This window comes from Bufo bufo, chromosome 7 (genome assembly GCF_905171765.1).
Source record: "Bufo bufo chromosome 7, aBufBuf1.1, whole genome shotgun sequence".
In the NCBI taxonomy this organism is placed as follows: domain Eukaryota; kingdom Metazoa; phylum Chordata; class Amphibia; order Anura; family Bufonidae; genus Bufo; species Bufo bufo.
The window spans coordinates 218,403,790-218,428,880 of record NC_053395.1 but is presented as its reverse complement, the minus strand read 5'-3'; the positions used below and the strand labels follow the sequence as shown (position 1 = coordinate 218,428,880).

The window sequence follows — 25,091 nt, the reverse complement described above, 5'->3', positions numbered from 1 at the left end:
TAGTGATGCCCCCGAAATAAATAACGGAGGACATCGCCCAAAGCAGGACCGCTCTGGGACGATGACATCACTGCACCAAGGAACCCAACTTATGCCTCTCCCCTACTTTTGCATCACATCCAGTGCAATATGCGGCTGTGGGGCCCTCAGTGGGTTACTCCCAGTCTAGGTGCAGCAGTTACTGTTGGTTTCGTACTTAACAACCACTGTCTTTGCTGTGATGGCTGTCAGCTTTTCATGTGCCAACAGAGCTTGTGCATGCACACAGCAGCCAGTATAAACAAGCTGAGCTGCAGTGTAAAGCATGGTGAAAGACTAAAGCAGCTTATGGTGAGACAAACAGAATCTCGGGTTACATCGGACTCCAACAGACTTCTGCTACTGACCTGAAAGCAAAGCTGAAATTATAAATCCAGCCCCTCGAGTTGCGTCACGGCCGCCTGTTAATAAGCATCAGATACAGATAATCCGGGCGGATTGGGCTAAATCAGTTCATTTACTGATGGGAAGATTTAGTGGAACGTCCTTGCCTGGAAGGGACAAGCAGATGTCCGATAATCAGCGGCTGAAGATCCTTCCCTCCTGTCCACAGCTACGACGTCCTCACTGGGAAATGAAAAGGAGGCCCGTGGGGTCCTAGGGACAGGAACCAGGACAAGGGGCAACTTTCTCCACCCTACATAGACTCCGTGTATTAGTCCATAATATGGGCAGCATATTAAGAAAGTTGGAAATATCTTCTCACTTTCCCCACTTTCTCTGGAAAGTTTGCAAAGTTCCTCAGTTCTCAGATTTGTCTAGAATAAGTAAATAAAAGGGGGGCAGAGGGGGATGCAGCTGCAGCCTCTCTTGGAATGTCTGGCTGTGGGAGGGGAGAGGGAGCCTCCCTGTGTCATGCCCCGCCCCCACAGGTCCTGCATTACAGTCTATCACTTTTTCCCCCAGACTTTTCTGCTGGATACAAACTCTGACATGTCTAAGTAGGGTGTAAGGAGCCTGATGCTTGGCTAGTGAGAGCACATACACTGTGGAAAGAATGATTACTACGACAGTCATTATTTTTAGTCCCATAAAACACGGTATAGCGCCACCTGTTGCTCACACTGTATATAGCGGTGGGCTTGTCCACCCTCATTTCACTGCAGGGAAGCCAAAAGAAAACTTTCTGCTTGCCTGTCAAGGAGCAGAACCATGGCAAGATAGCGGAGATGACAAAGAAAGGACTGTATTGTCAGCTGCCAGAGGGGGAAGGAGACCAATTCAACACAGTGCCCTTCCACAGCAGCACAACAAAAAAAAAAAAAAAAACACAAGATTTTTGTTGCATTTTTATTAAAGTAGTAATATTTAAAATCAATGACAAACCCCCCAAATATTAAATAGATTTATAATATAAAAATGATTGCTTTCAAGGAGGAGCCTGGGGTGTCTATAAAGAAATCTATAAAGTCTTCGGAATGATCGCTGCCCCGCGCCTCATCTGTCCCCAGTGCGAAATCAGTACAGAGCTACAACGTTCAAGTTCTAGAAATGCAGGAGTGTAGTCACCGGGTCTTAAAGGGGAAGCTCTGGTTTAGAGCAGGAAATAGTCTGATGTACCAGTCTCGGGGTACAGGCTGCCACAAACAGCTCCTCATTGGCTTCAGTGGAACTTCCGTGCAGCAGCAATTCCCTCCGATATTCAAATAAAAAACATCAAATCAGAGCTTTTTTTTATAGGATTTTTCTGTTTGATGCAAAAAATACAAAAACAAAAAAAATCTCAACAAACACTGCAGATTTCTAATAGACTTTGTGCCCTTTTAAGATCACTGTTTGCAGTCAGTGAATGATACACTGAAAAAGGGAATTACATGCAACTATTATGCCTTGTAGAATGACATAACCGTTTGCTATACACTTTCTGTATCAATTTGCTATGGTTTTAAAGATCTCTGCTTGCTGTCAATTAACATGAACCTTCAAGATTTACTTTCAGGGGGTTACATGATTGGGTGCACGGCTCATTACATAACCGTTCCGATAACTGAAAGGGACACGCCGATTTGGAAGCCATGGGAGACGGATTTTAAGTGAATTCCGTGTGGATTTCTGAACATATTCCGAATCCATGTGATAAAAACCTCCATGTGAACATACCCGAACAAGAATGGGGGCGTGCCCCTGTGTGTCTGTCACATGACCAGGACAGATTTATATCCCGTGGAAGAATGAAAGCTCTGATAGAATGACAGCAAGCAGAGATGGTCTCTGTTCTTCAGTTTTCAGAAAGTATTAGAGTAAATAGCTTTATTTGCTGAAACTGTGCGGCACCCGGACGAAATCAGGACAGGCGTGCAGTCTCTGGATGTAAGCAAGAATGGTTTCATTCACTGACAGCAAGCAGAGATCTTGAAAACGTTAAACACAAAGATGCAAAACGCCATTTGGGGTGGAGTGTTAGCCCTCAGATGACACCGTGCAGCTTTTTCTGCAGACACACCAACTTTCATGGCTGACTGAGCAAGAGGAGAATCACACACACATCTACACAGTACAGAGTGAATGGTGTGCGGGGGATGGGCCAAAGAGAACGGACCATTTGGATTTAATAAAAATGAAAAAAAAAAAAAAACGCCCAATGGGACAGGACAACGTGAAAGCCTTCTGAGAGTCCAAAGTAAAAATATTATAAAACCAACAGACCACAGACATAAATTAAAGGGTTCACAAAGATAGGACAATTTTTTGTATATTTTTTTTTTTTTTTGTATTCAAGTGTTCTTTTTCGGGAGTTTCTAAAAAGACGGGTGCTCGTACCGCTGGGTAATGAGTCCTTCAGTTTCCAAGCAGGTAGTAGAAGCAGCAGTGATGGCAAAGTGGGTGCAGAGAGCACAAAACACAGAGGTCCATTATTGAAGGGGGAGGCCCCCTCGCGTCCAACCACACGTCAGTTTGTATGTCAGTCTAATCGCCAAGGCTGTAGACCGTGACCTGCAATTATGGGAGGTGCCGCCAAGGCTTGGTTCCTGGCACCTGTTTCAGTGTCCTGGAAAGGTTACAACAGTCTGAGGGTCTCGATCGCCCCATGACCGCACTCGGTCTGAGGCATGGCCCTTAACATTGTGGTCAGGTGCTGTTCCCCTGTTCCTGCTCGAATAACAGCATGGCCAGCTGGGAGCGAGAGCCCAGTCCTTCCAGATTGCTCTGCACGCACCGGTGGTAGATTTCCTCGCTGAGACGCGGGTTACAAGCTCTTGTACGGTATGGCTGGAGGAGGGCCGGCTCCACAGCCCGGAAAACATGGAGCCCAGAGTAGCGAATAAACATCTCATAAATATCTATCATCTCCAAGATTTCCTCGTTCTCTTGAGCATCGGCAGTCATTTTTGTCCTGGCCGCCATGTAGTCGGCGTTGTAGAAACAAGCTTCCTCAAAGACATCCCTGTCAAAGCGGCCTGCGTCCCGTACGAGTTCTAGAGTTCCCGAAGGAGACTGTTGGCCGTGCTCAGACACCTCGGGGCTGTAACCCTGAAAGTGAATGGGGAAGAAGACCTGCCAGTTGTTGATGGTGTTCATGCGGCAACGGTTGAGGAATTCCATGCCGACGTGGCTGCCGACACCTGCCAGGAAAAACAGGGTGTCCACCGGGTGCTTCTTGGAGATGATGTCCATGAGGCGGATCTGAGAAGGAGCATCGGTCTTCACACTGATCCAGGGGATCTTGATGTTGTGGTGCTTGCGTTCGTACTCTGAGATCTGGCTCTTGACTTGGACGAAGATGTCATTTTGGCTGACCTGCTGAGCTTGGAAGGGGTCGTAGATGAAGAGCAGGGTAAGCAGAGAGTTTTCATTGCCTTGGATGTCTGCGAAGGCCTGGAGGAAGCGTGCAGCGTGCTCCCGGTCCTGCGCCGTCAGGGGTAGGATAATGTTGATGCGGCTGGCTTCAGTCACATACGGCATGGGGATGATCTCTACCTCGCTAAGCGGACGGACCAGATGGACCCTCTTTGTAATGGAGCGGCTGTGACCCTTCTGAGTCACCAGCTCCAACTGGAGATCCAACGTGTATTCCATGCCTCGCGTTGGGTCAAAACGCCGGTAGCCATTCAGGAGCTGCTGTTTACGCACGTGCAACACCGGCTGGTATTTGCGGTTTAACTCGTCAATGGCTGTGCTGATGACATCGGTCACGTCGGCAAGGTCGGCCCCGATCAGCTCACACTTTGGAGCGTCGTCAATACAAGAGAAGGTCTGGTCTTCAGTGAAGTAATCCCACTTCAGGACTTCGAAGCGTGTCCTGGGCTTGAATGGAGGGTTGATTCCTAGAGGCCACGTGGCAGACTGCTCTCCCTCTACTGTCAGGCTGCTTATGTTCTGCACCTCGCGCTGTGAACAGAAGAGAGGCATGAGGCACTACTGAGCCTGAATAACACTCACAAAGCAAACACATGGCAATTAGCAAGAGGCACGACTGCATCATACGAGTGAGAAATAGATATGGTCATACCCACAGTCTGACACCAGGGGGCACTATGGAATATAAAACATGATTGGAATCTATAAATACAAAAGGTTGAAAATCTCCAGATCAGAGATTACACGACTGATCGCCATCACAGATTCCTAGAATTATATGATGAAGGCAGAAACTAAAATATGCAGACTACTGCAATACATGGAGTTGCAGGTGTGAGATGTCATGTATGTAATTGCCATGATTATGGCTACCTGCCAAACTTGCTGCAGTACCGTAATTTATAAAATTTACAGGCAATTACTGAATAATAAATTATAATTCTAAACACATCTTTATTTCCTATATGTGTAATTTATATCATGCGAGTCCAAACCATTCTGGGCTATGATCATGATATTGAACAGATGGTACAGCTCTTAGGGTCCCCACCAAATAAAAGGGTCACCTGCCAACAAGAAAAAAAATAAATAAAATAAATGTAATAATATTTTTATATATCCACTGAGATTGACTTCCTCTGATAGGACAAAACCCCACCTCTTCCCCTCATCGTCAGTGTATTTTAACGGAACCAGAAAAATGGGGTAGAACATAAAAGTAAAATAAGTAGAAACCACCTTAGGGAGAAAAGTGGGACCTAATTTGAATATAAGTTGGTCTTCAAACACTCTAAGGAAGGACTCTTTGATAGATGAAGCCTGACGCTCACAAACTCTTCTCACAGATGATATTGCCACTAAGAAAATGGTCTTAAGAGTAAGCCATTTAATAGTCAGGGAGTCTAGAGGCTCAAATGGAGAATCTAAGAAACTTGTAAGAACAGTATTCAGGTTCTATGGAGCGAATATATTTGTAATTCTGGGTTTTAATCTATCAGCCGCTTTTAAAAATCTAGAAACCCAGGAGACCTCAAAGAGTGGTGTTATATAGGGCACCTAATGCAGAAACCTGTACCTTAAGGGTATTCGGGGTGAGACCCATATCCAAACCGTCCTGGAGAAATTCCAGGAGGAGAGGGATATTGGGGTCAGATTGGTTAAACCTAACACCACACCAAGATGCAAATTTTTTCCAAACCTTAAGATATGCCTTAAAAAGTATTGGATTTTCTACTGAGCAAAAGGGTATTTACAACCCTCTGTGATAGGCCTAGACCTAAAAGAGGATGGATTGCTCAGTAACCAGGCTGACAGCTTGAGAAGACTGGGGTTCAGATGAGAGATATGACCCTGCATTAGAAGATTTTTCCTCAGGGAGAACAGGATTGGATCTTCCTGGCTGAGGGATTTTAAGAGACCGAACCAGCCCCTTCTGGGCCAAAAGGGGACGACCAGGATTAAGACACAACTTTCGGATTGGAATTTCTGCAGAACCTTTGGGGTCATCGGAATTGGGGAGGGGCATAAACCAGTCCCGACGTCCAGTCCTCAATGAAGGAGTCTGCCACACAGGGATCTCTTGGATTGAGTGAGAAGTAATGCGGTACTTTGTGGTTTCTTCTTGAGGCAAACAGATCTAGACTTGGATGGCCCTATTGATTTTGAATCCTCTGAAAGGCTGACTGGGATAGGGACCAGTCGCCCGGATCCAGTCTGACGACTGAGAAAGTCCGCCTGAAGATTGAGAGAACCCTTCAAGTGTACTGCAGCCAGAGATCTTAGGTTCCTCTCTGCCCATAGAAAAATCTGTTTTGAGAGATTTTGAAGGTGACCATGCCTTGTACCTCCCTGATATTGGATGAAGGCTACAGCTGTAGAGTTGTCCGAGTGGACTAGTACATGACGGTTCTTGGATTGTCTCAGAGTTGCTTTGAGGCCTTCCCATATAGCCCGAATTTCCTTGTAGTTGGACGACATCCTCCTCTGAGCTTCGGACCAAGTCCCCTGAAAAGAACCTGTGGCAGTAAGGGCACTCCAGCCCCAGGAACTGGCGTCCATTGTCAACGATAGCACTTTCTCCTGGCTCCAAGAGACTCCTAACTCCTGTCTGAGCCACCACTGTAAGGAGGTCTTTACCTCTTTGGTTACGGACATCCTCTGGTCTAGGGTTAACTGAGATCTGTTCCTTTTCATGAGAATGAGGTCCTGCAGAGGCCTTATGTGGAATTGGGCCCAGGCGACAGCTGGAATACAAGAAGATAGGCGACCTAAAATCTTCATGGCCTGTCTGATCGAACAAAAGGGCTTTCTTAAGAATTGTTGGATCCCTAACTTTAGATCCTGGACCTTCGGGGATGTAAGAAAGGATTTTTGAAGGACAGAATCCAGAAGGATGCCTAAAAATATTCTTTGATGGTTTGGGATAAGATTGGATTTCTCCCAGTTGACTATCCAGCCCAGGTTCTGAAGGTGAGAGGACCACCTGAAGATGAGCTTGTAGGAGATCCGACATTTCTGCTATAACTAACAGATCGTCCAGATATGGAATAATTAATATTCCCTTTTGGCTTAGGAAGGCCACTACTTCTGCCATAATCTTGGAGAAGATGCAAGGAGCAGAAGATATTCCGAAAGGGAGACTGTTGAATTGAAAGTGATGAATAGTCTTTCAGCTTCACTGCAAACCTCAGATATTTTCTGGATAGGGGATGGATTGGAACATGAAAATAGGCGTCCTTGAGCTCTATTGTGGCCATCTATTGTAATTCTTTATTTATAGTGAAATCATATAAAACACAATGTATAGTCTCATTTTTTGAATGATACATCAAAGCATCAGAAAAACAAGATCAGTCGCAGTATCACATAAGTAACGTCATGGTAACATGTTGTATAAACTTACATTCGGAGAGGGAAGTATTGGCTTATCTCGGAATCTCTGCCAGGGAGAACATATTTTGAGATCTATTTCTGTTGGTCATGCTAGTGAGTTCTTCAAAGTGACAGATCTGGTTGACTTTCACCACCCACCTCTCCATGAGATGGTGGAGATTGGCTGAGCCAATGCAGAGGATTCAGAGCTTTGGCAGCTGCCAGCAGATGGATAACTAAATTAGTTTGACGGCTTATAAGTTAAGCTTGCTCTAAGCTAAGACAACCTGGTCAGTCTTCACAGTAAAAGTACTATCGCACATTAGTTGAATGGTTTTCTCTATCTGGTTCCAATATGGCACAATGAGAGGGCATTTGAACCATATGTGGGAGAAGGAGCCTACTTGTCCCCTGCATCTCCTGCAATTTTTGTCAGGCGAAAGTTTGTGGTTAAATAAAAACTCTGGAGGACTTCCGGTTCCGGCGCTGGTATGAGGAGACGCGTGTAGCGGAGCTCCGCCACCTTCCCTAACAGCCTTACCCTCCGATCACCGCCTACGGGCTCAAGTAACCACACTAAGTGTGGCAAGTGTTGACAGGCAGCGCTGTGTGCATGGAGAGGTACCTGCTACGTAGCGGGAAGAGACCGGAGGACGGAGAAGAGCCGCGGCCGGCGCCGCTGCATAAAGAGGACAAGATGGCGGCCGAGACTGAGACCACGCCGCGGGTAGTTGATTTGAATCAGCCCCTGATATCCTCACAAGAGGACTTGTTCCAGTCTACCCCGCTGCCAGCTGCAGATCTCAAAAGGCTGGCATTAGAGGTTGCGGCCCACCTGGCACCTGATCTCAAATCTACGCTGGCGGCGACGATACAAGACTCCCTTACAGAGCTGCAGGAAGCCTACAGCCAGCAGGGGTACCGCATAGACGAACTGGAGCAGAGGACGGCATGTGTGGAAGAAGACATGCAGGGCACACAGTCACGTATAAAAGTGCTGATGCAGACGGTGAATGAGCTAAAGGATAAGGTCGACGACCTTGAAAACCGCTCACGTCGCAGTAACCTCAGGTTAGTGGGTCTCCCTGAGGACATACCGGGCACAGAGCTTAAGCATATTTGTGAGTCAGAACTCCCCAGAGCGCTGGGACTGTCGATTCCCCGTAAAGTGGAAAGAGCGCATAGGCTGGGGTCACTTCAGAGCCCTCCGGAGGGACCCAAGGAGTTGGCTAATCGCCCGCAGAGAGGCAGACAGGTCATAATGAAATACCTCGATTTCTCTGATAAAGAGGACATTATACGCGCTTTCAGGGCGCGAAAAGAGCCTCTAACCTATAGGGGGCAGAAGATCATGCTTTTTAATGATTACTCGGCAGTGATCACTAAGAAAAGGAGAGGTTTCAGCGAAATTTGCACTTCACTGTTCCAGAGGAAAATCCGTTTTCAACTACTATATCCGGCAGTGTTAAAAGTGAAGTGTGCGGATGGAGTCTACAGGAACTTTAATAATGCGTCAGATGCTGCAGCTTTTTTTGCCCAAGGCCCATATCTCACCGAGCCTGAAGAGCCGGTGGAACAAGGAAGAAGAGCGTCGCAGAGTCCACAATCAGGCTTTCAAGGGACTTCCAGAGGCAAGCCGCAACGGAGAGATGAGACCCAGCACTTTTCGTCTGGCAATCAGCGGAAGCAGCGAAAATGAGGGGTGTCATGCCTCATGTATCCGTGCCTGCGTAAAGGGGGTGTAAGAAATAAGCGAGGGGGGAAAAAAAAAAAAAAAAAAAAAAGGAGCTGGTGGCCTTCAATCCTCCACTATAAGCTATTCAGGGGAAATGGTATGGGAGGGTAAAATGGTACCAGAAAAAAGTGAAGTCCAGGATGTAATGTTTGTTTCACTTGCCTTTGCAGGTTACTCAGGGATGTTTGTTTCTGTTTGTTGTTTTAGTTATGTTAATGCTGTCCTGCCAATCTCTTTGTCTCATACAATCGACAGTGGGGGGGAAAACCTTTTAAAAATGTGGGGTAATGATTAAGATAGTAACATGGAACGTCAAGGGCCTGCGCTCCCCGCAGAAACGCATAATGGTGCTGCGCCATCTCAAGCGCTTGAAGGCAGATATTGCGGTTCTGCAGGAAACGCATCTCCTGGAGGAGGATTTTATGAGAATGTCAAGGCTCTGGGTGGGCAAGGTTTATGGTTCTCCGGCTATACAGGGCAAGGCAGGTGTGATCACACTGGTACACAAGAACCTACTAAATAGGGTCCAGGGTTACACTGCTGATGATGAGGGCAGGATATTGATTCTGACATTGAAAGATGGGAGCAGGAATCTCAACATATATAATGTTTATGCACCCAATGTACAGCAAGGTCGTTTCTTTGCCTCCCTGAGAGATAAGATACTGGCAGATCAGGTGGGCAATATATTGGTAGGAGGAGATTTTAACGCCACAATGGTAGAAAGTGAAGATCGTAAGCAGTCAGGGGCGTTGAGGAATAGGGCTCATGGGAGAGGTGGGGTTTTGTCTTCCCTCACTGAGGACATTGCTTTGGTGGATACATGGAGGGTGTCACACCCAGATGAAAGGGACTTTACCCACTTCTCCCATGCGCAAAACTCGTGGTCTCGTATAGACTACTGGTTGGCCAAACCAGAACTCTTGTCCAGAGTCAGCGAGGTAGCTATTGAAAACCTGGTGATCTCAGACCACTCGCCAGTGGTTCTGTCTCTGGCGGATATGGAACAGAGAGGGACAGAATACATTTGGAAATTCCCGTCTTTCCTATCTGAGGATGAGACCTTTATAGAATTACTACGGGGTTGGTGGCTGGAATACAGCACTACTAATCAGGAGCATGAATCTGACCCCCTTCTTTTCTGGGAAGCAGGCAAATCAGTTATACGGGGCAGGTTGATAGCATATATAACAGGCCTCAAGAAAGCTACAAAGGCACAATTTATCAAGTGTAGCCGGACAGTTCAGGGTTGCTATAGGGTTTTTGTGCAATCTCCTTCGCCAGAGAACAAGGAAAAGTGGAGTACAGCAAGAGAGGAGTTCGAGATTTGGGCAAAGAGAAAGGAAAGCTTTCACACAGCTAGATGGGAACTAGAGTTGCACAAGTTCGGCAACAAGGCAGGCAAACTCCTGGCAAATCTGGCTAAGGGGCGTAGACAAACAATCCCTATCACCCATCTACGTGACTCAGCAGGGAAAATTAGATCCCAACCCCCCGATATCCTAAAAATTTTTAGGAGTTACTATTCTGATCTATATAGTAGACCTCCAGACAATGTAGGCTTGGGCCCTAGTATCTTGGAAGGCTTAAATCTCCCAGTGATAGCGCAGGAGGATCTAGACCAGCTTAATAGGCCCATCACGGAAGAGGAAATCCTGAAAACAATAGCACTGCTACCTGGGAATAAAGCACCAGGCCCGGATGGGTATTCGGGTGCCTTCTATAAAGCCCTTAAAGCGCAAATATCACCGATACTATCTAAACTGGGTAATGCCCTCTTAAAGGGGGGGAGGTTATCTGCTCAAATGAATATGGCGCACATACGCATGCTCCCCAAGGAGGGCAAACCAGCTGAGGACCCCGCGTCATACAGACCTATATCCCTTATAAATCAGGATGTTAAAATCCTCTCGAAACTTATGGCCAATAGGTTAGCAAGCATCCTCCCGAGCCTGATCTGCCCTTCACAGGTTGGTTTTGTTAGAAACCGGTCAACGGTCGCCAACATCCGTAGGGTCCTGGCGGTCTTGGATGAGGTGGGCCGGGGGAAGGGAGGTGTTTCGACGCCCTCCATAGTCACTCTCGACGCTGAAAAAGCTTTTGATAAGGTAAATTGGGAGTGGCTATGGAGGGTGTTGGATAAATTTGGGGTGAGAGGCTCTTTTAGGGAATACCTTACTCAGCTTTACACAACTCCTATGGCCAGGATAGGCATGCAAGGCTTTCTCTCTGATCCTTTTAGCTTACATAGGGGTACAAGGCAGGGCTGCCCTTTATCCCCCCTGTTGTTTGACCTGGCGGTAGAGCCTCTGGTCCGTTTTCTAAACTCGGGCGGGATTTTCGAGGGTATTAAAATAGGTAACTCTGAACTGAAGGCAATTTTTTTTGCAGACGACATACTTCTATTCATGGGCAACCCTGTGACAGACCTACAGGTAGTTCTGAGCAGCATTGCAAAATTTGGTCAGTTTTCAGGGTTCACGATAAATACAGCCAAGTGTGCGCTTCTACAGCTTGGGAGAGGGGAAAATACATTAAAGCCTGGGAGCACTCTAGAGGGGATACCGGTGGCTAAAGGTCACATTACATATTTAGGTATCAAGATAGGTTCTAGGGCAGATTTATTATACGGCCTGAATTATACCCCCTTATTGAGTAAAGTGACTAGGGAACTGCGAGGATGGCAGAACCTGCCCCTGCCCCTATTGGGCAGAATCCATTTAGTCAAAATGATCAGCTTCTCCAGACTCCTTTATCCTCTCCAGACTTTGCCCTTGCTGATTAAGCATGTAGACATCTGTAGACTTCATGGTGAGGTGACACGCTTTATCTGGAAGGGAAAGAGACCACGTATAGGTCTGAGGAAGCTGATGGCCCTGAAACTGAAAGGGGGAATGAACATGCCAGATGTCAGGATATATAACCAGGCATGTCTTCTTAGACACATTATTGACTGGCTACGCCACACAAGTTTCCACTCTGATTATTCTTTGGAGAGGGAACTTTGCGCACCGTGGGATCCCTGCACCCTATTACATACGGCTTTGAGAGCCCTACCCATGCATCTGCGGAATTCGATTATCTTCCGCCACACATGGGCAGCATGGAGAACTATTAGGAAGAGTCTACGACTGTGTCAGGGAGTCTCGAAATACTTACCTCTGTGGGGACATCCGGAATTTGAACAGGGAAGGAGGAATGCTTTATTTAAGGAATGGAAGCAGAAAGGAATACTGACGGCCCAGCAGTTGTTACACAAGAATGAGAATAGATGGTTATCATGTCAGGAGGTTAGGGATGCTTATCACCTGAGTCCTTTTCAAACTATCCAATACTCCCAGGTTAATAAATTCTTAACTGATAGGCTGAGGGATGTCTCTAAGGAAATTGTGACGAATGACTTTGATAAGATAGTAATGAAGGGTACAGGCCCGCAATCCATTTCTCTATTGTACTCCCAATTAAGGTTGATTTTGGGGGATGGACTACCACGTCTAGCTTTTCGCCCATGGGTTTGTATATTAGAGGACAACGAGGCAGGGGAGAAGATTCTTAAGGGCTGGTGGGCCATGAGGAATTCAGTCATAAATGAAGTTTGGAGGGACACACATTTCAGGATAATGCATAATGCTATTTACGCTTTTAACCTCCCGGCAGGCCCCAACAGGTTAGACAGGATTACTAGTTGTCCTAAGTGTAAGGTCATGCACACTGATCTATTTCATGGTCTTTGGTCGTGCCCCCGCATACAGGATCTGTGGAATCAGGTGGCACAAATATCTAAGGATAGTTGGAATTTGACGGTCCCGTTGAACCCTATGACCTTTCTCTTTCATTATTGGGAGGAGCTAAAGGATGGAGTCCTTCTGGAGCGGAGACTGCCGACCCTTTTCCATGCACTCTGTATGGTAACTAAGAGGAGCATTTTACAACATTGGCTCCGGCCTTCGGTCCCCTCAAGGGATGACATATTAACATGCCTTAGAGAACTACTGAATCTGGAGCGAGGGGATGTTATGAAACATAAGGAAGGAAAGGGAGGCAAATTTCTAAAGAGGTGGAGAGGCTTTCTGACACAGTTCTTCTCTGACGCAGATATTGAACACATCATGAGACCCTTCACTTTGACAAAATGGTATCTGGAGGAGCAGTTGAAAGGGTCGCTAGGCCGATTGGCACAATAACAGGTTTCATACAAACGCCCACATTGTTACTAATATGATGATATCATTGCTTTAAACCATGTCTGACGAAAGGTATGGCGATTGTTTTGGCAGGAGGATAGTTAGTTTCGAATAGGGGTAGGGGGGGGGGAGGGCAATTGAGTTTTCTCAGAGTGGGGGAGGGGGGGGGGGGTTATTTTGAAAGGTCAGGAAAATAATTGAAGTGAAGGACAACTTGTTTGGAGTCTCTACTGTATACATAGACATAAATGTCTGTTTTCTGAAAATATTTTGTAACAAATATGCAATGCTTCTGAATTGTACTTTGTATATGTCCTTACTTTTGAAAATAAAAAATTTTCTTGGAAAAAAAAAAACTCTGGAGTTTTGTACCAGCGTGTTAGCAATTTATAGTGATTTTCCTGCAACTTTACACATGGGGAAGATCCATTGGACGAGCTTAGAATGGCTTGAACTTCATTGTCTGACAATGAGATGTTCAGCTCCTTCTTCCATGAAGAGATAAAGGCAGGTTTTGTGATAGATGGAAGGGGATAAGAGTAAAGAGTAGAGCCTTCCCACCTTCCTCAGTACCGGGTCTGATGTGGATGGGGCCGACTCAAAAGGGGTTAGTTTTCTCTTATAAGAGAAAGCATTCAGAAACCTCCCAGTAACCCTTTGGAAATGTGCTACATGAAGTGGAGTGAGGTGCGCAGATTGTACTAAAGTCAGTATTTTTTCGATAGAAGGTGCTGTGTCTGAGTGGAATAGTTCCATTTTTGGAATAGGGTCAAGGTTTTCCCATAGGTCTAGGTATGGGGAGCCTAGATTTGTAAGATCCATTGGAATCAGTCTCAAGGGGAGTAGGGGAGAAGGGGTAGGAGCCATGACATCTCACGGATAGCCAGAGAGCATGTGCCTCCTAATAGCGGTAAAAAAAAAAAAAAACGGGCCGCTTGATGGTACTTACCTTTGGCATCCAGAGGGTTTTAGACAGTAGTGAACCCAGAGAATGTTGAGCTATAGCTTTGATATCCGATTGCTTACTGGGTTTGAGTGATTTTATCCATCTGTTATGGTGAATAGCTTTATAATATGACAAGATGTCAGGCAGTCCTAACCCTCCATGTTCTCGCGTCTTGACCAGTAAGGTATAGGGCAGCCTTTACGCCCCTTCCACAGAAACCTAGAGAGAGTGGCTCTGACAGTGCTGCAGGCAAGTGCCTAGGTATCATTGATAGGGTATACAGGTTCTTTGGTACTATATATGTTTTTAATAGGTTTTTGCAACCCATCCACGAGATAAAGGGAAAGTCATTCTTGTAAAAGGTGTTTTAGTTCGGTTAGAACGGGGAGAAAGTAGAGTTTGTAGAGGCTAGGTAGTTGGATCCCTAGATATTTGAGTGATGTAGATGCCCAGGGGTAGGGAGTGTTGTTTAGCTAATAATTACTTCTCTTATTGGAATGGAGACATTTAGTACCTCTGACTTCGTTACATTCACTTTGAAATTGGATAATCTACCAAAGTCTTCTAGTAAACGTGTGAGGAATGGGAGGTCCGTGGCTGGTTTAGAGAGTAGGAATAGTAGGTAGTCTGCAAAGGCGACACATTTTAATTGTGAAGATCCTACCTTAAAACCTGCAAAGAAGGGGTTTTGACGGATACTCTGAATCAAGGAGGGGAGAGTGGGCAACCTTGCCTCATCAAGTTTGTGATTTTAAAAAGGAGGGGAGATAGGGTTCCATTTATTTTATTACGGGCTGAAGGTTGTGCATATAGGGTGAATATGGCCAAAATCAGTTCAGGGGAAAAAAAATAAAAATAATGAAATTTGTGAAGGGTGGCTGCCATAAAAGCCCAATTGACTCGGTCGAATGCTTTCTCAGCATCTATTCCTAGCAGAGCTAGGGGGTATACTGCATTTGTGGGCAAGCTGTATGACATGAAGTAGCTTACAAGAGTTGTCTCTTCCCTCTCCGTTTTTGATAAATCCTGTTTGTTTATTCCCAATAAGACATGGAAGTAAAGAGCTAATACGGGTAGGCAACAATTTGGCCCAAATCTTTAGGTCTAAGTTTAGGAGAGATAGGACGATAATTACCGCAGGATTGTGGATCTTCACCCGCTTTATGGATTAGTGTAATATGTGCCTCCTGTGCTTGTGGGAAGAGGTTGCCCCCTGAAAGCAGATGGTTACAAAGAGAGACCAAGTGTGGTAATAAGAAGTCTTCGAATTTTCTGAAATAAAAAAAGGGGAAGACCATCCGGGCCAGGACTTTTCCCAGGGGGAAAGCTACGAAGCACGGTTTATACTTCTTCTGCAGTTACTGGGGATATTAAAGCAACTGCTTCTTCTAAAGATATTGTGGCCAATTTGAGCAAATTCAAGAAAGATTTAAGATTGAGGGCTGGGAGGAATCTGGAGAGAGAGTCAAGTTATATAGGCCAGTACAGTATGATTGAAATGCTTTGGCTATATCAGGCGTTTGTGCGAGTAGTGGCCCTTGGGACTTTCTGATTTTATGGATATACGTCCTGTCTCTTGACTTTTTGATCATAAAAGGACATGAGTTTGCCTCCCTTGTCCCCATGTGCATATAGCTTATGTTTAAAATACAAGTGTTTTGCTGCTCTAAGGTCTAATATCTGTTGGAGTTGTTGTCTAAGGGATAACAGTTCCTCTTGTCTACTCTGCAAGAATGAGTCTTTATTGAGTCGTTCCATGTTCGCTATTTGGTCGAGGAGGCGGTCTATCTTTTGCCGTCTCTCCTTTTTTACTCTCGAGCCCATTGCGACAAGAACCCCTCTTATATAAGCCTTGTGAGTCTCCCATAATAATGTCAGGGATGTTTGAAGAGTCTTCAAAAAAAAAATTGTTGAAGTTCTTGTCTGACCTTTTAAGCCTCGAGCTTCAGAGTATATTAGAGACTCGTTCATTCGCCATATCCATTCACCCCGGGGAGGTTGTGAAAAGAGGCATGACACTGAACAAGAGGCATGATCTGAGATGAAGATGGTGGGCTGAGAAGAAAAGAGAGCGGAAGTTGAGAGAAATATATAATCTAGATGTTGGAAGGAGTTAGGCTGCGTTCACACGGGCGAGATTTCCGCGCGGGTGCAATGCGGTGGGTGAACGCATTGCACCCGCACTGAATCCGGACCCATTCATTTCAATGGGGCTGTTCAGATGAGCGATGATTTTCACGCATCACTTGTGCGTTGCGTGAAAATCGCAGCATGCTCTATATTCTGCGTTTTTCACGCAACGCAGGCCCCATAGAAGTGAATGGGGTTGCGTGAAAATCGCAAGCATCCGCAAGCAAGTGCGGATGCGGTGCGATTTTCACGCATGGTTGCTAGGTGACAGTCTATTCACTGTATTATTTTCCCTTATAACATGGTTATAAGGGAAAATAATAGCATTCTGAATACAGAATGCTTAGTAAAATAGCGCTGGAGGGGTTAAAATAAATAAACAAATTAACTCACCTTCTCCTCTTGATCGCGTAGTTCCCAGTCTCTTCTGATGAGCTGTCGGCTAAAGGACCTTTGGTGACATCAGATCACATGCTCCAATCACATGGTCCATCACCGTGGTGATGGACCATGTGATTGGAGCATGTGATCTGACTCACCACAGGTCCTAGCCTGTAGTTCATCATTAAAGAAGTAAAGAAGAGACGGGAACTACGTGGAGGAGGTGAGTTATTTATTTTTTCTTAACCCTCTATTGATCACCTACTATGCATTCTGTATTCAGAATGCTATTATTTCCCCTTATAACCATGTTATAAGGGAAAATAATACAATCTACACTACATCTAACCCAAACCCGAACTTCTGTGAAGAAGTTCGGGTCTGGGTACCACAGTCGGTTTTTTATCACGCGCGTGCAAAACACATTGCACCCGCGCGATAAAAACTGAACATCGGAACGCAATCGCAGTCAAAACTGACTGCAATTGCGTTCCTACTCGCACGGGTTTGCCGCAACCGGACCCAATCCGGACACGCTCGTGTAAACCCAGCCTTATGAGGGATGGAATGGAAGGTATAGTTTCTCGTAGATGGGTTGCTGAGCCTCCATACACTCCAGATGCACGTCCCCAAGTTTGTCTTTGAGTTTAAGAGTTTGTCACCTCTTTGTTCTTCTGTACCTCTTGCATGATGTTCTTTGTTTTGGTTTCACTTTGTCATCTCCTTTCCTTCTCCCAGCTGTCCCCTATTTACACCAATTGCCTCCCTTTATATTCCCTCCCATACTGCCTCACTTTGCGGTTTATACTACTTCCTGGATGCTGCTTCTCCTGATTCCTCAGATAAGTCTGTTTCCTTTATTTGTGTTTTCTTGCTGGCTTGATTGTAGGCGACCCTGACTCCGTCCGTATTAAGTGCAGGGAGCCGATGGTCGTGTCCCCTCACTATTATAGGGTTTTCAGGTGTCACATAGTATAAGGTACGTGGACATGCAATCGTCTACCATAAAGACCTTTGCATGGGCATAGCAGTGAGGGAGAGCTCTAGGGGTTTTATAGGGCTCACCCATATGCTGCTTAGTTTGGGATCAAGCCAGTCGGATGTTTATTTATAAGTTCCAGCTTTCTGCAACACCATCCGTGACAGAGTTTGGCTGGAGTCTGGGACCTGGATGAAGAAAGAGTCCACATTCGGGTCCAGAGTGACATTTAAGTCAGATCCTGGTATTAATTCCTTTTGCAAACAATTGCAGTGTATCTAATGCCTTTAGTAAACATGGAATTTGGCCAGTGTTAAGTGCATAAAAGTTGGCTAACGTGTACATCTGTGAACCTAACTCTCCCTCCTGTATCTTGATATACTTGTTTGAGTACAAAGGGACTTGTGTCTAGCTATTGATACTCCCTTAGAGGCTGATGTGGTGTTGCAGCTGTGGAACCATTGCGAGAAGGGTGAGCTAGGGAGTTTGGAGATGCGATTGGTCTTAAAATGGGTCTGCTGTATGAAGAGGATGCTGGTTTTAATCTTACGCAAGAGAAAAATGTGACTTCTCTTATTGGGGGAATTGAGGGCTTTTACATTGAAGGTGGTAATGGTGTAATCATTTGTGGAGGAAGGTGGGAATGGTGTGAGTATGTGATGCGGGATGGATGGTGGAGATAGTGAGTAATAAGAAAGAGATTTAAAAGTAAAAGTGAGGGGAGAAGAGATTAAAAAAATTTAAAAAAAAGGGTGGGGGGGGGGGGGGGGGCGGAAGAGCCCCTATACTTCTGATTATAGAAGCCAGGTGGGAATGTAAGTGTGTTAGAAGAGTGTGTGGGGAGGAAGTATAAAGCAAAGACAAACTGTCCTGACCATCAGTGTATCTACAGTTTTTGTTATAGAGTAGACATGGGAGGTGAGAAAAAGAAAAAACTAAAAAAACTGTAAAGTCATCAACCTTATGAAACAGTGGATAGTATAACAACTTGTGGAAGAAAGCTAAAATAGTCGGAACTATTACCCGACAATCTGGTCAACAAGGGGCATGATCTCGAGCGGCTCCATATCTAGGAGCGACCATGCTTTGATAAGGTCTCCAGGTGTAGGTCTACGAATGCGTTTCCTATTATGTAGGATGGAGAGCCTGAACGTGTAGAGCCATGGATAAGCAATGTTCTTCTGGCGCAGTTGTTCAAGTAGTGGTCGGAGTATTCTCCGCTTGGCCAGTATAGAGATGGAGCTATATCTTGATACAATGCAATCTCTGTTCCAGCATATATATGTCACCGGGGACTTCTCTCTAGAAGCTTTTAAGATTTTGGCTGTATCAACATAGGAGAGTAATCCACATATCACGTCCCTTGGAGGGTCAGAGGATGACGGTTTGGGTCCGATAGACCTATGAACCCTTTCAATAACCACCTCCTGGGCGGCAGCTTCACCTATTAACCCTGCGAATACCTCCAGGGTCACTTTCTGGAGAGAATCAGTTGACCAGGATTCAGGTAGTCCTTTAATCCGTACATTACACCACCTGTTTCTATTTTCCTGGTCTTCTATTAGGGTCAGCGCCTTATTAAAGTTTTACAGACGTAGCGGAGGAGTCTGCCAGGAAATTAGTGGCCTTTCTAAGCAGAGGAAGGCTGTCCAAGATTTGCTCTCTTGGGGTCTTGTTAATTAAGTGGAGCTCTAACTGCTCCAGCCACACCGATAAGGTACAAGCTATGCATGTTGCCGCCACTCCGGGTTTTAAAAGAGCAGCCGTAGCTTCCCACATTTTTTTTTTTTTTTTTTAAGGAGGCTTTCTGTCCATAGGGTCCTTTAGCTGCGCAGCGTCCTCAAAAGGAAGGAATGTGCGCTTTGCGACTTTGGCCACTGGGGCATCGACTCTGGGAATGGACTCCCAGTCTGTGCAATCTGCCTCAAAGGGGTACCGTCTTTATGCCACTGTGGAATAAAGGAGCCTTTTTAAACCTCTGGTTTTTTTTCCTGTCCTATCAGAGGAAGTCAATCTCAATGATATATAAAAATAAAAAAAATTTATGTTGGCAGGTGGTCCTTTTATTTGGTGGGGCCCCTGAGAGCTGTACCATCTGTTCAACAACATTATCATGGCCCAGAATTATATCATGTGATGACCAATTACACACATATAGGAAATAAAGATTCTTTAGAATTTTAAATTATAATTCAGTAAGTGCCTGTAAAATTTATAAATCATGGCAATTACATACATGACATCTCACACCTGCAACTCCATGTATTGCAGTGGTCCGCATATTCTAGTTTCTGCCTTCATCATATAATTCTAGGAATCTGTGATGGCGATCAGTCGTGTAATCTCTGATCCGGAGATTTTCAACTAAAATAAATATATATATATTTTATATTTTGTCTACCTGCAGCCACCACTAGGGGGAGCTCATGCATGATTCAATCAGATTCAGCAACCAGTTGTACAAGTCTGTATGTAAGGAGCTCCACCTAGTGGTGGCTTCAGGCAGGCAAAAAACAAACTTTAGGATTTAAAAGAGCCTCTGTCAGCATAATCAACCCCATTAAACCTTGTAGGGTTGATCATGCTGATTAGAATTGTACCTTATTTCTCTTTGTAGGTTGCAGTGTTGTGTAGATATTAGGATTTTTATCTTTAGGCAAATCAGGCAGAATATGTCCTATATACTTGGCCACCAAATTTGAACCACGCACCCATTGAAGCGAATGCAACACGGTTGATACCTGTATTTATGTCGTGTGCATGAGGCTTAAACCTACTGACACCAATCACCCCATAACACGTATTAATGCTGGACAACCAATCATTAGTGAGCCACAGTGCAGGCGCCATTAGACAGGGCTGGGAAGGGGAGAGACTGAGCACAAGGGGTGTAGATGTAGCGGTGCTCGAAGCCCTACAGCCCGCCCCTCAGTGCTCCAACTGCCTGATTTGCATAATGCTGCAATCTACAAAAAGATAAAGAAGATATCGTTTTAACCAGCATGATCAACTCTACCAGGCAATAAGCCTGGTTTAATAGGGTTGATCATGCTGTCAGAGGCTCTTTAATCCTAAGGCCATAAAGGGAGATCTGGAGCTCTGCATCTGCAAAACTGAGCGGTGGCCCCCAGAGTTGTGGATTTATTAGGACTAGAGGTTCACTTTAAACCCCCGCCCAGTGTTCTAATACCAAGACAACTGGAAAAGAGAAGAATCTCCATCCATCATCTCCTGCTCTGCATTTCACACAAGGCAGTAGCTGCAAAAACCGGTCTTACAGGTCATATGTGAAATGGCAAGAAATCAGCTTTGAGCCCTCGAGTATGAGAAGGGGGGGGGGGGGGGGGTCAGAGGGTTCAGCTGCAGTCCCCAATCATTGTATAGGATCCCATTCATCATCCAGTGTGCTGGAGGAGAAAACTAAAGACGAGACGGGTATAGATAACATGCAGTGGCTATTCTGCGCTCTATAGAGAGCTCCAAATTCCCTGCAGTCTGAGGTAGATGATAAAATCATGTCTGCCTGCTTCCACCAATAGAGGGAGCTCACTGCATACATTCAATACTTGGCAGTAGGCTCCCTAGCTCCACCTAGTGGTGACTGCAGACAATGACTATCGTTTAAAGGGATATTCCAGCACATTAAAATAAACAAGCAGGAAGTGTACCGGCCGGGGGAGGGTAGCCAAACATCAGAACAGCAGCAAATCTTTAAAGGGAGTCTGTCACCACATTTCAGCATATTAGACCGATCAAATAGGGTTATATGATCCACCCAGAACTTAAAAACGGTACCTTTTTTGTAGAAAACAGACTTTTCTTTTAGCCGAAAATGAACTTATAAGGTTATGTTAATGAGCCCTCTCAACTGCCCAGGGCGGTCTCTCAATCCTCGGAGCCCCAGGCAGCACATCCTAAACGGCTCATAACCCCGCCCTCTGTGCGCCTCTGCCCGCCCGTTTACTCCCCTCCCCAATCCTTTTCCACTGCGGCTGTGCGGTCCAAATCGTAGCGGGCGCATGCGCAATGCGATGCCCGCTCCTGGCAGGGCATTGCAATACCTACTGCGCATGCGCCCGCTACGATTTGGACCGCACAGCAGCAGTGGAAAAGGACAGGGGAGGGGAGTAAACTGGCGGGCAGAGGCGCACGGAGGGCGGGGTTATGAGCCGTTGAGGAGGTGCTGCCTGGGGCTCCGAGGATTGAGAGACCGCCCTGGGCACTTGAGAGGGCTCATTAACATAACCTTATAAGTTCATTTTCGGCTAAAAGAAAAGTCCGTTTTCTACAACAAAGGTACCGTTTTTAAGTTCTGGGTGGATCATATAACCCTATTTGATCGGTCTAATATGCTGAAATGTGGTGACAGACTCCCTTTAAGGCGAGTACCTCCGGCGATCAGCTGTATGAGGAGACGGCACGTCTTCCTGTTCACTACTGCTGTCTATAGTCTTTGCCATGACAGGAAGAGAGAAGGGAGGCTGCACGTTCACACAGTCTCCTCATACAGCCGATTGGCAGGGGTGCCGATCAGATACTGATGACCTATGCTAAAGATAGGCTATCAATAGTAAAAGCCTGGACAACCCTTTTAATAAACTCCCCCTATGTGTCTGCAGGTGACCCTCTAGTATGTGCTGCATTCATGCCAGTGCCCACCTGTAGCTGCTCCATTTCTTGGTAGGTCTTCTCCAGTTCCAGCTGAGCAAAGTGCTTATGTAGACGATACATCTGCACCGGATCCAGGACCGGGTGGGCGGTGAAGGCGACCTTAAAGCGGGGGTCACTCTCCTTTTCAGGGTCCACGTTCTTCCCAAGTTCAAAGTAACGATACCGAATTCCCTGCAGAAAAGGCGAGTTGCATTAGATCGTCTATGATCAGACATTCGCTGCTCATCTGTAAAAAGCTAACATCATACTGATAACACCTAATAATGACAGATAAGACAGCAACAGCTGATACATCAGCCTGTATATGGAAACTACTGGTTATTAGCACTGAGGAATATAGATCTATGAGAGCAATCCCAGCAGATGTAGAGCTACTCTAGGATTCTAAACAAAACGGAATGGTTAGGAATTTCACAAAAAATTACCTGCCAAATGAATCTGAAGTTTTGGCAATTTGTCTGTGGGTGCAGACGCAAAATGTGCCAGACCCAGGCCATGCTCAGCCAAGATCAACTCCTATATGGCACATTTCTCCACATGGCCGGCACACACCACAGCTGCAGACTCATTTACTCAGTACTGCCTTGTCTGTTCCATGCCATGTAGCTACTCCTGCCACTACTAAAGCTGCCGCTGTTACCCTGCACACCTTAGACATTACCCTTTCCACATCCACATTGTACTGCTGCTCCCTTGTTCATAACAAGCCACTGTTTCTTCTGAGACTATCTTTTGTGTGTATAATTTTGCCCGTTTAGGCAAAATTTTTGGACCGCTTGTTGACAACAAGCCACTGTTTTACTGTCCGATAACAGTGTGTGTGTGTGTGTGTGTGTGTGTGTGTGTGTGTGTGTGTGTGTTTAACCCCCATCAGCCACCGCGATGTACCTGTATATTACAGCAGGCACCCGGCTGCAATGACCAGGATCGGTGATGACTCTAAAAGTGGTCAATTAACCCCTTAAATGCAGAGTGCGATTGTGATCGCAGCATATGTGAGGTTAGGCAGAGATGCAGCTCCCTCTGCCTTCCGATCGGTTACCATGACAGCATTGGGCCTGCTAAAGCTTCCCAGGCCCATCATAGCAATCTGCCTGCAAAGCTGTGCACGAGGCACAGCTCAGCAGGTAGAGATGCAGAATCCCATTTACCAAGGGGGCTAAAAGTTAGGGGGACTTTTATCAAACTGGTGTAAAGGAGAACTGGTGTAGTTGCCCATAGCAAACAGATTCCTTTCATTTTCCAAAGGAGCTGTCCAAAATGAAAGTTGGAATCTGATTAGTTGCTATGGGCCAGTTCTACCAGTTTGATATATGACCCCCCTTCATGTTTAAAAAAAAAAAAAGGAGAGAAAAAAAAAAAAAGAATATTAAAGACCCAAAAATATTAAATCACCCCCATTTCCAAAACAAAAACATAATGCTACCAAATTTGTATTCGTGTAAATACCCATTATAGTAGTTATATTCTTGTACAGTGGGTAATATTCTAGCTGGTGTGGCAAACATATTTCACTTAAAAGAACTAGGGGGAAGGGGGTGGATGAGGAGGGAAAAACCTTCCCCTATTCCCGGTACATCATGAAGTATAATCTAGGAGTATTTACTGTAGAAATCCAGGAGGGAATAAACCATTAATTCTCTATACATCACTGCATGTGATTAACTTAATGTAACTTTCTGCATGTATTTAAACACTAGGAAAGCATTCATTTCCCGCACATGAAGATCTACGTCAGCATTTCTCAGCCCATACTCTGCGCGGTGGGTACGCGGTGATGACTGCAGGTCTCACTGTTCCTTCTCGTACAGCGGTCCCAATGTATGACCCGCAGGTCGTCAGCACATTATACAAAGGCGCCTTATAACCCCTCATAGTGCAGGCTCCAAGTGGAGAAAACAGCAGCTTTCTTCTTCTTCCAGTACGGACACTCCGAGGTGCACGTCCCTATAGTTTACTTACACAGACATTTACTTCACCGCACAGAACAGTAAATATTAAACCATTTACTTTTATTTCATGTTCATAAAAAAAATATGCGATTAAGATTATTCTTGTAATAAAAAATAAATAAAAAAAACAACCTACAAAGTTATTCATTAGCAGAATAATAAACAGCCGCTCGGGTGAAAGTTAAAAAGCTTACATCTATGGCAAGATGTGGCTAAAGGCCCAAAGCCTGAGGCTGCACTACTGAGAGCTTTTTATCATCACAAATCCTCTTCTGATATCAGACCTTGACCCTGATTGATCAAAACTGGTGTAAAGTACTGGAACTGGCTCAGTTGCCCATAGCAACCAATCAGATTGTAGTTTTTTTTCCAGAGCTCCTTTGTAAAATGAAAGGTGCAATCTGATTGGTTGCTCGGCGCAACTAAGCCAGATTTCCTAAACACCTGTTTTGATAAATCAGGGCCCTTGTGTCTATTCAGATACAACCAACACATCACGTCACCTCCTGTCGCCTCGTTTTCACTTATAAAATGACGGCTACTGATTTTTTATTCCACAAGCAAACGAGTTCTCAAGGGCCCATAGTTGCCAACAGTCCTGGCTGAAATGGGAGGGGCTAACAAACCGCACCTATAAGTGGGTGTTCCTGGGCGGAGTAGAACGCTCCCAGGGGTGGGGCTTACATGCCCCGATATTACCAACTGAAAAGTTAATAAGTATGCGTCATCCATCGTTGCAAGCGCCCAAGCCCTCCTGTGCTAAGAGCGTGGCAACACGATGCGGTTACGTTGCAGTTGCGCCATGGCCACTCAGGCCGTACAGGCCATTAAAACTAATCAGGATCGCAATATTCAGTGGGCCTGCCAACGGGCAGCCATTAACAATGCAGACCCACTAACATAC

General features: G+C 45.5%; 1 protein-coding gene across 1 annotated transcript in view; it reads right to left on the bottom strand.

The window, feature by feature from the left end:
• Positions 1-1,315: 1,315 nt before the first annotated feature.
• Positions 1,316-25,091, bottom strand: part of CHPF (chondroitin polymerizing factor) — a 42,166-nt gene continuing 18,390 nt past the window's right edge. The window contains exons 3-4 of the mRNA XM_040439268.1: positions 22,224-22,406; positions 1,316-4,368 (exon numbers count right to left, since the gene is read on the bottom strand). Coding sequence (XP_040295202.1) covers positions 3,109-4,368; positions 22,224-22,406 — 1,443 coding nt within the window. The 3' untranslated portion in view covers positions 1,316-3,108. The remainder of the gene's footprint in view (positions 4,369-22,223; positions 22,407-25,091) is intronic.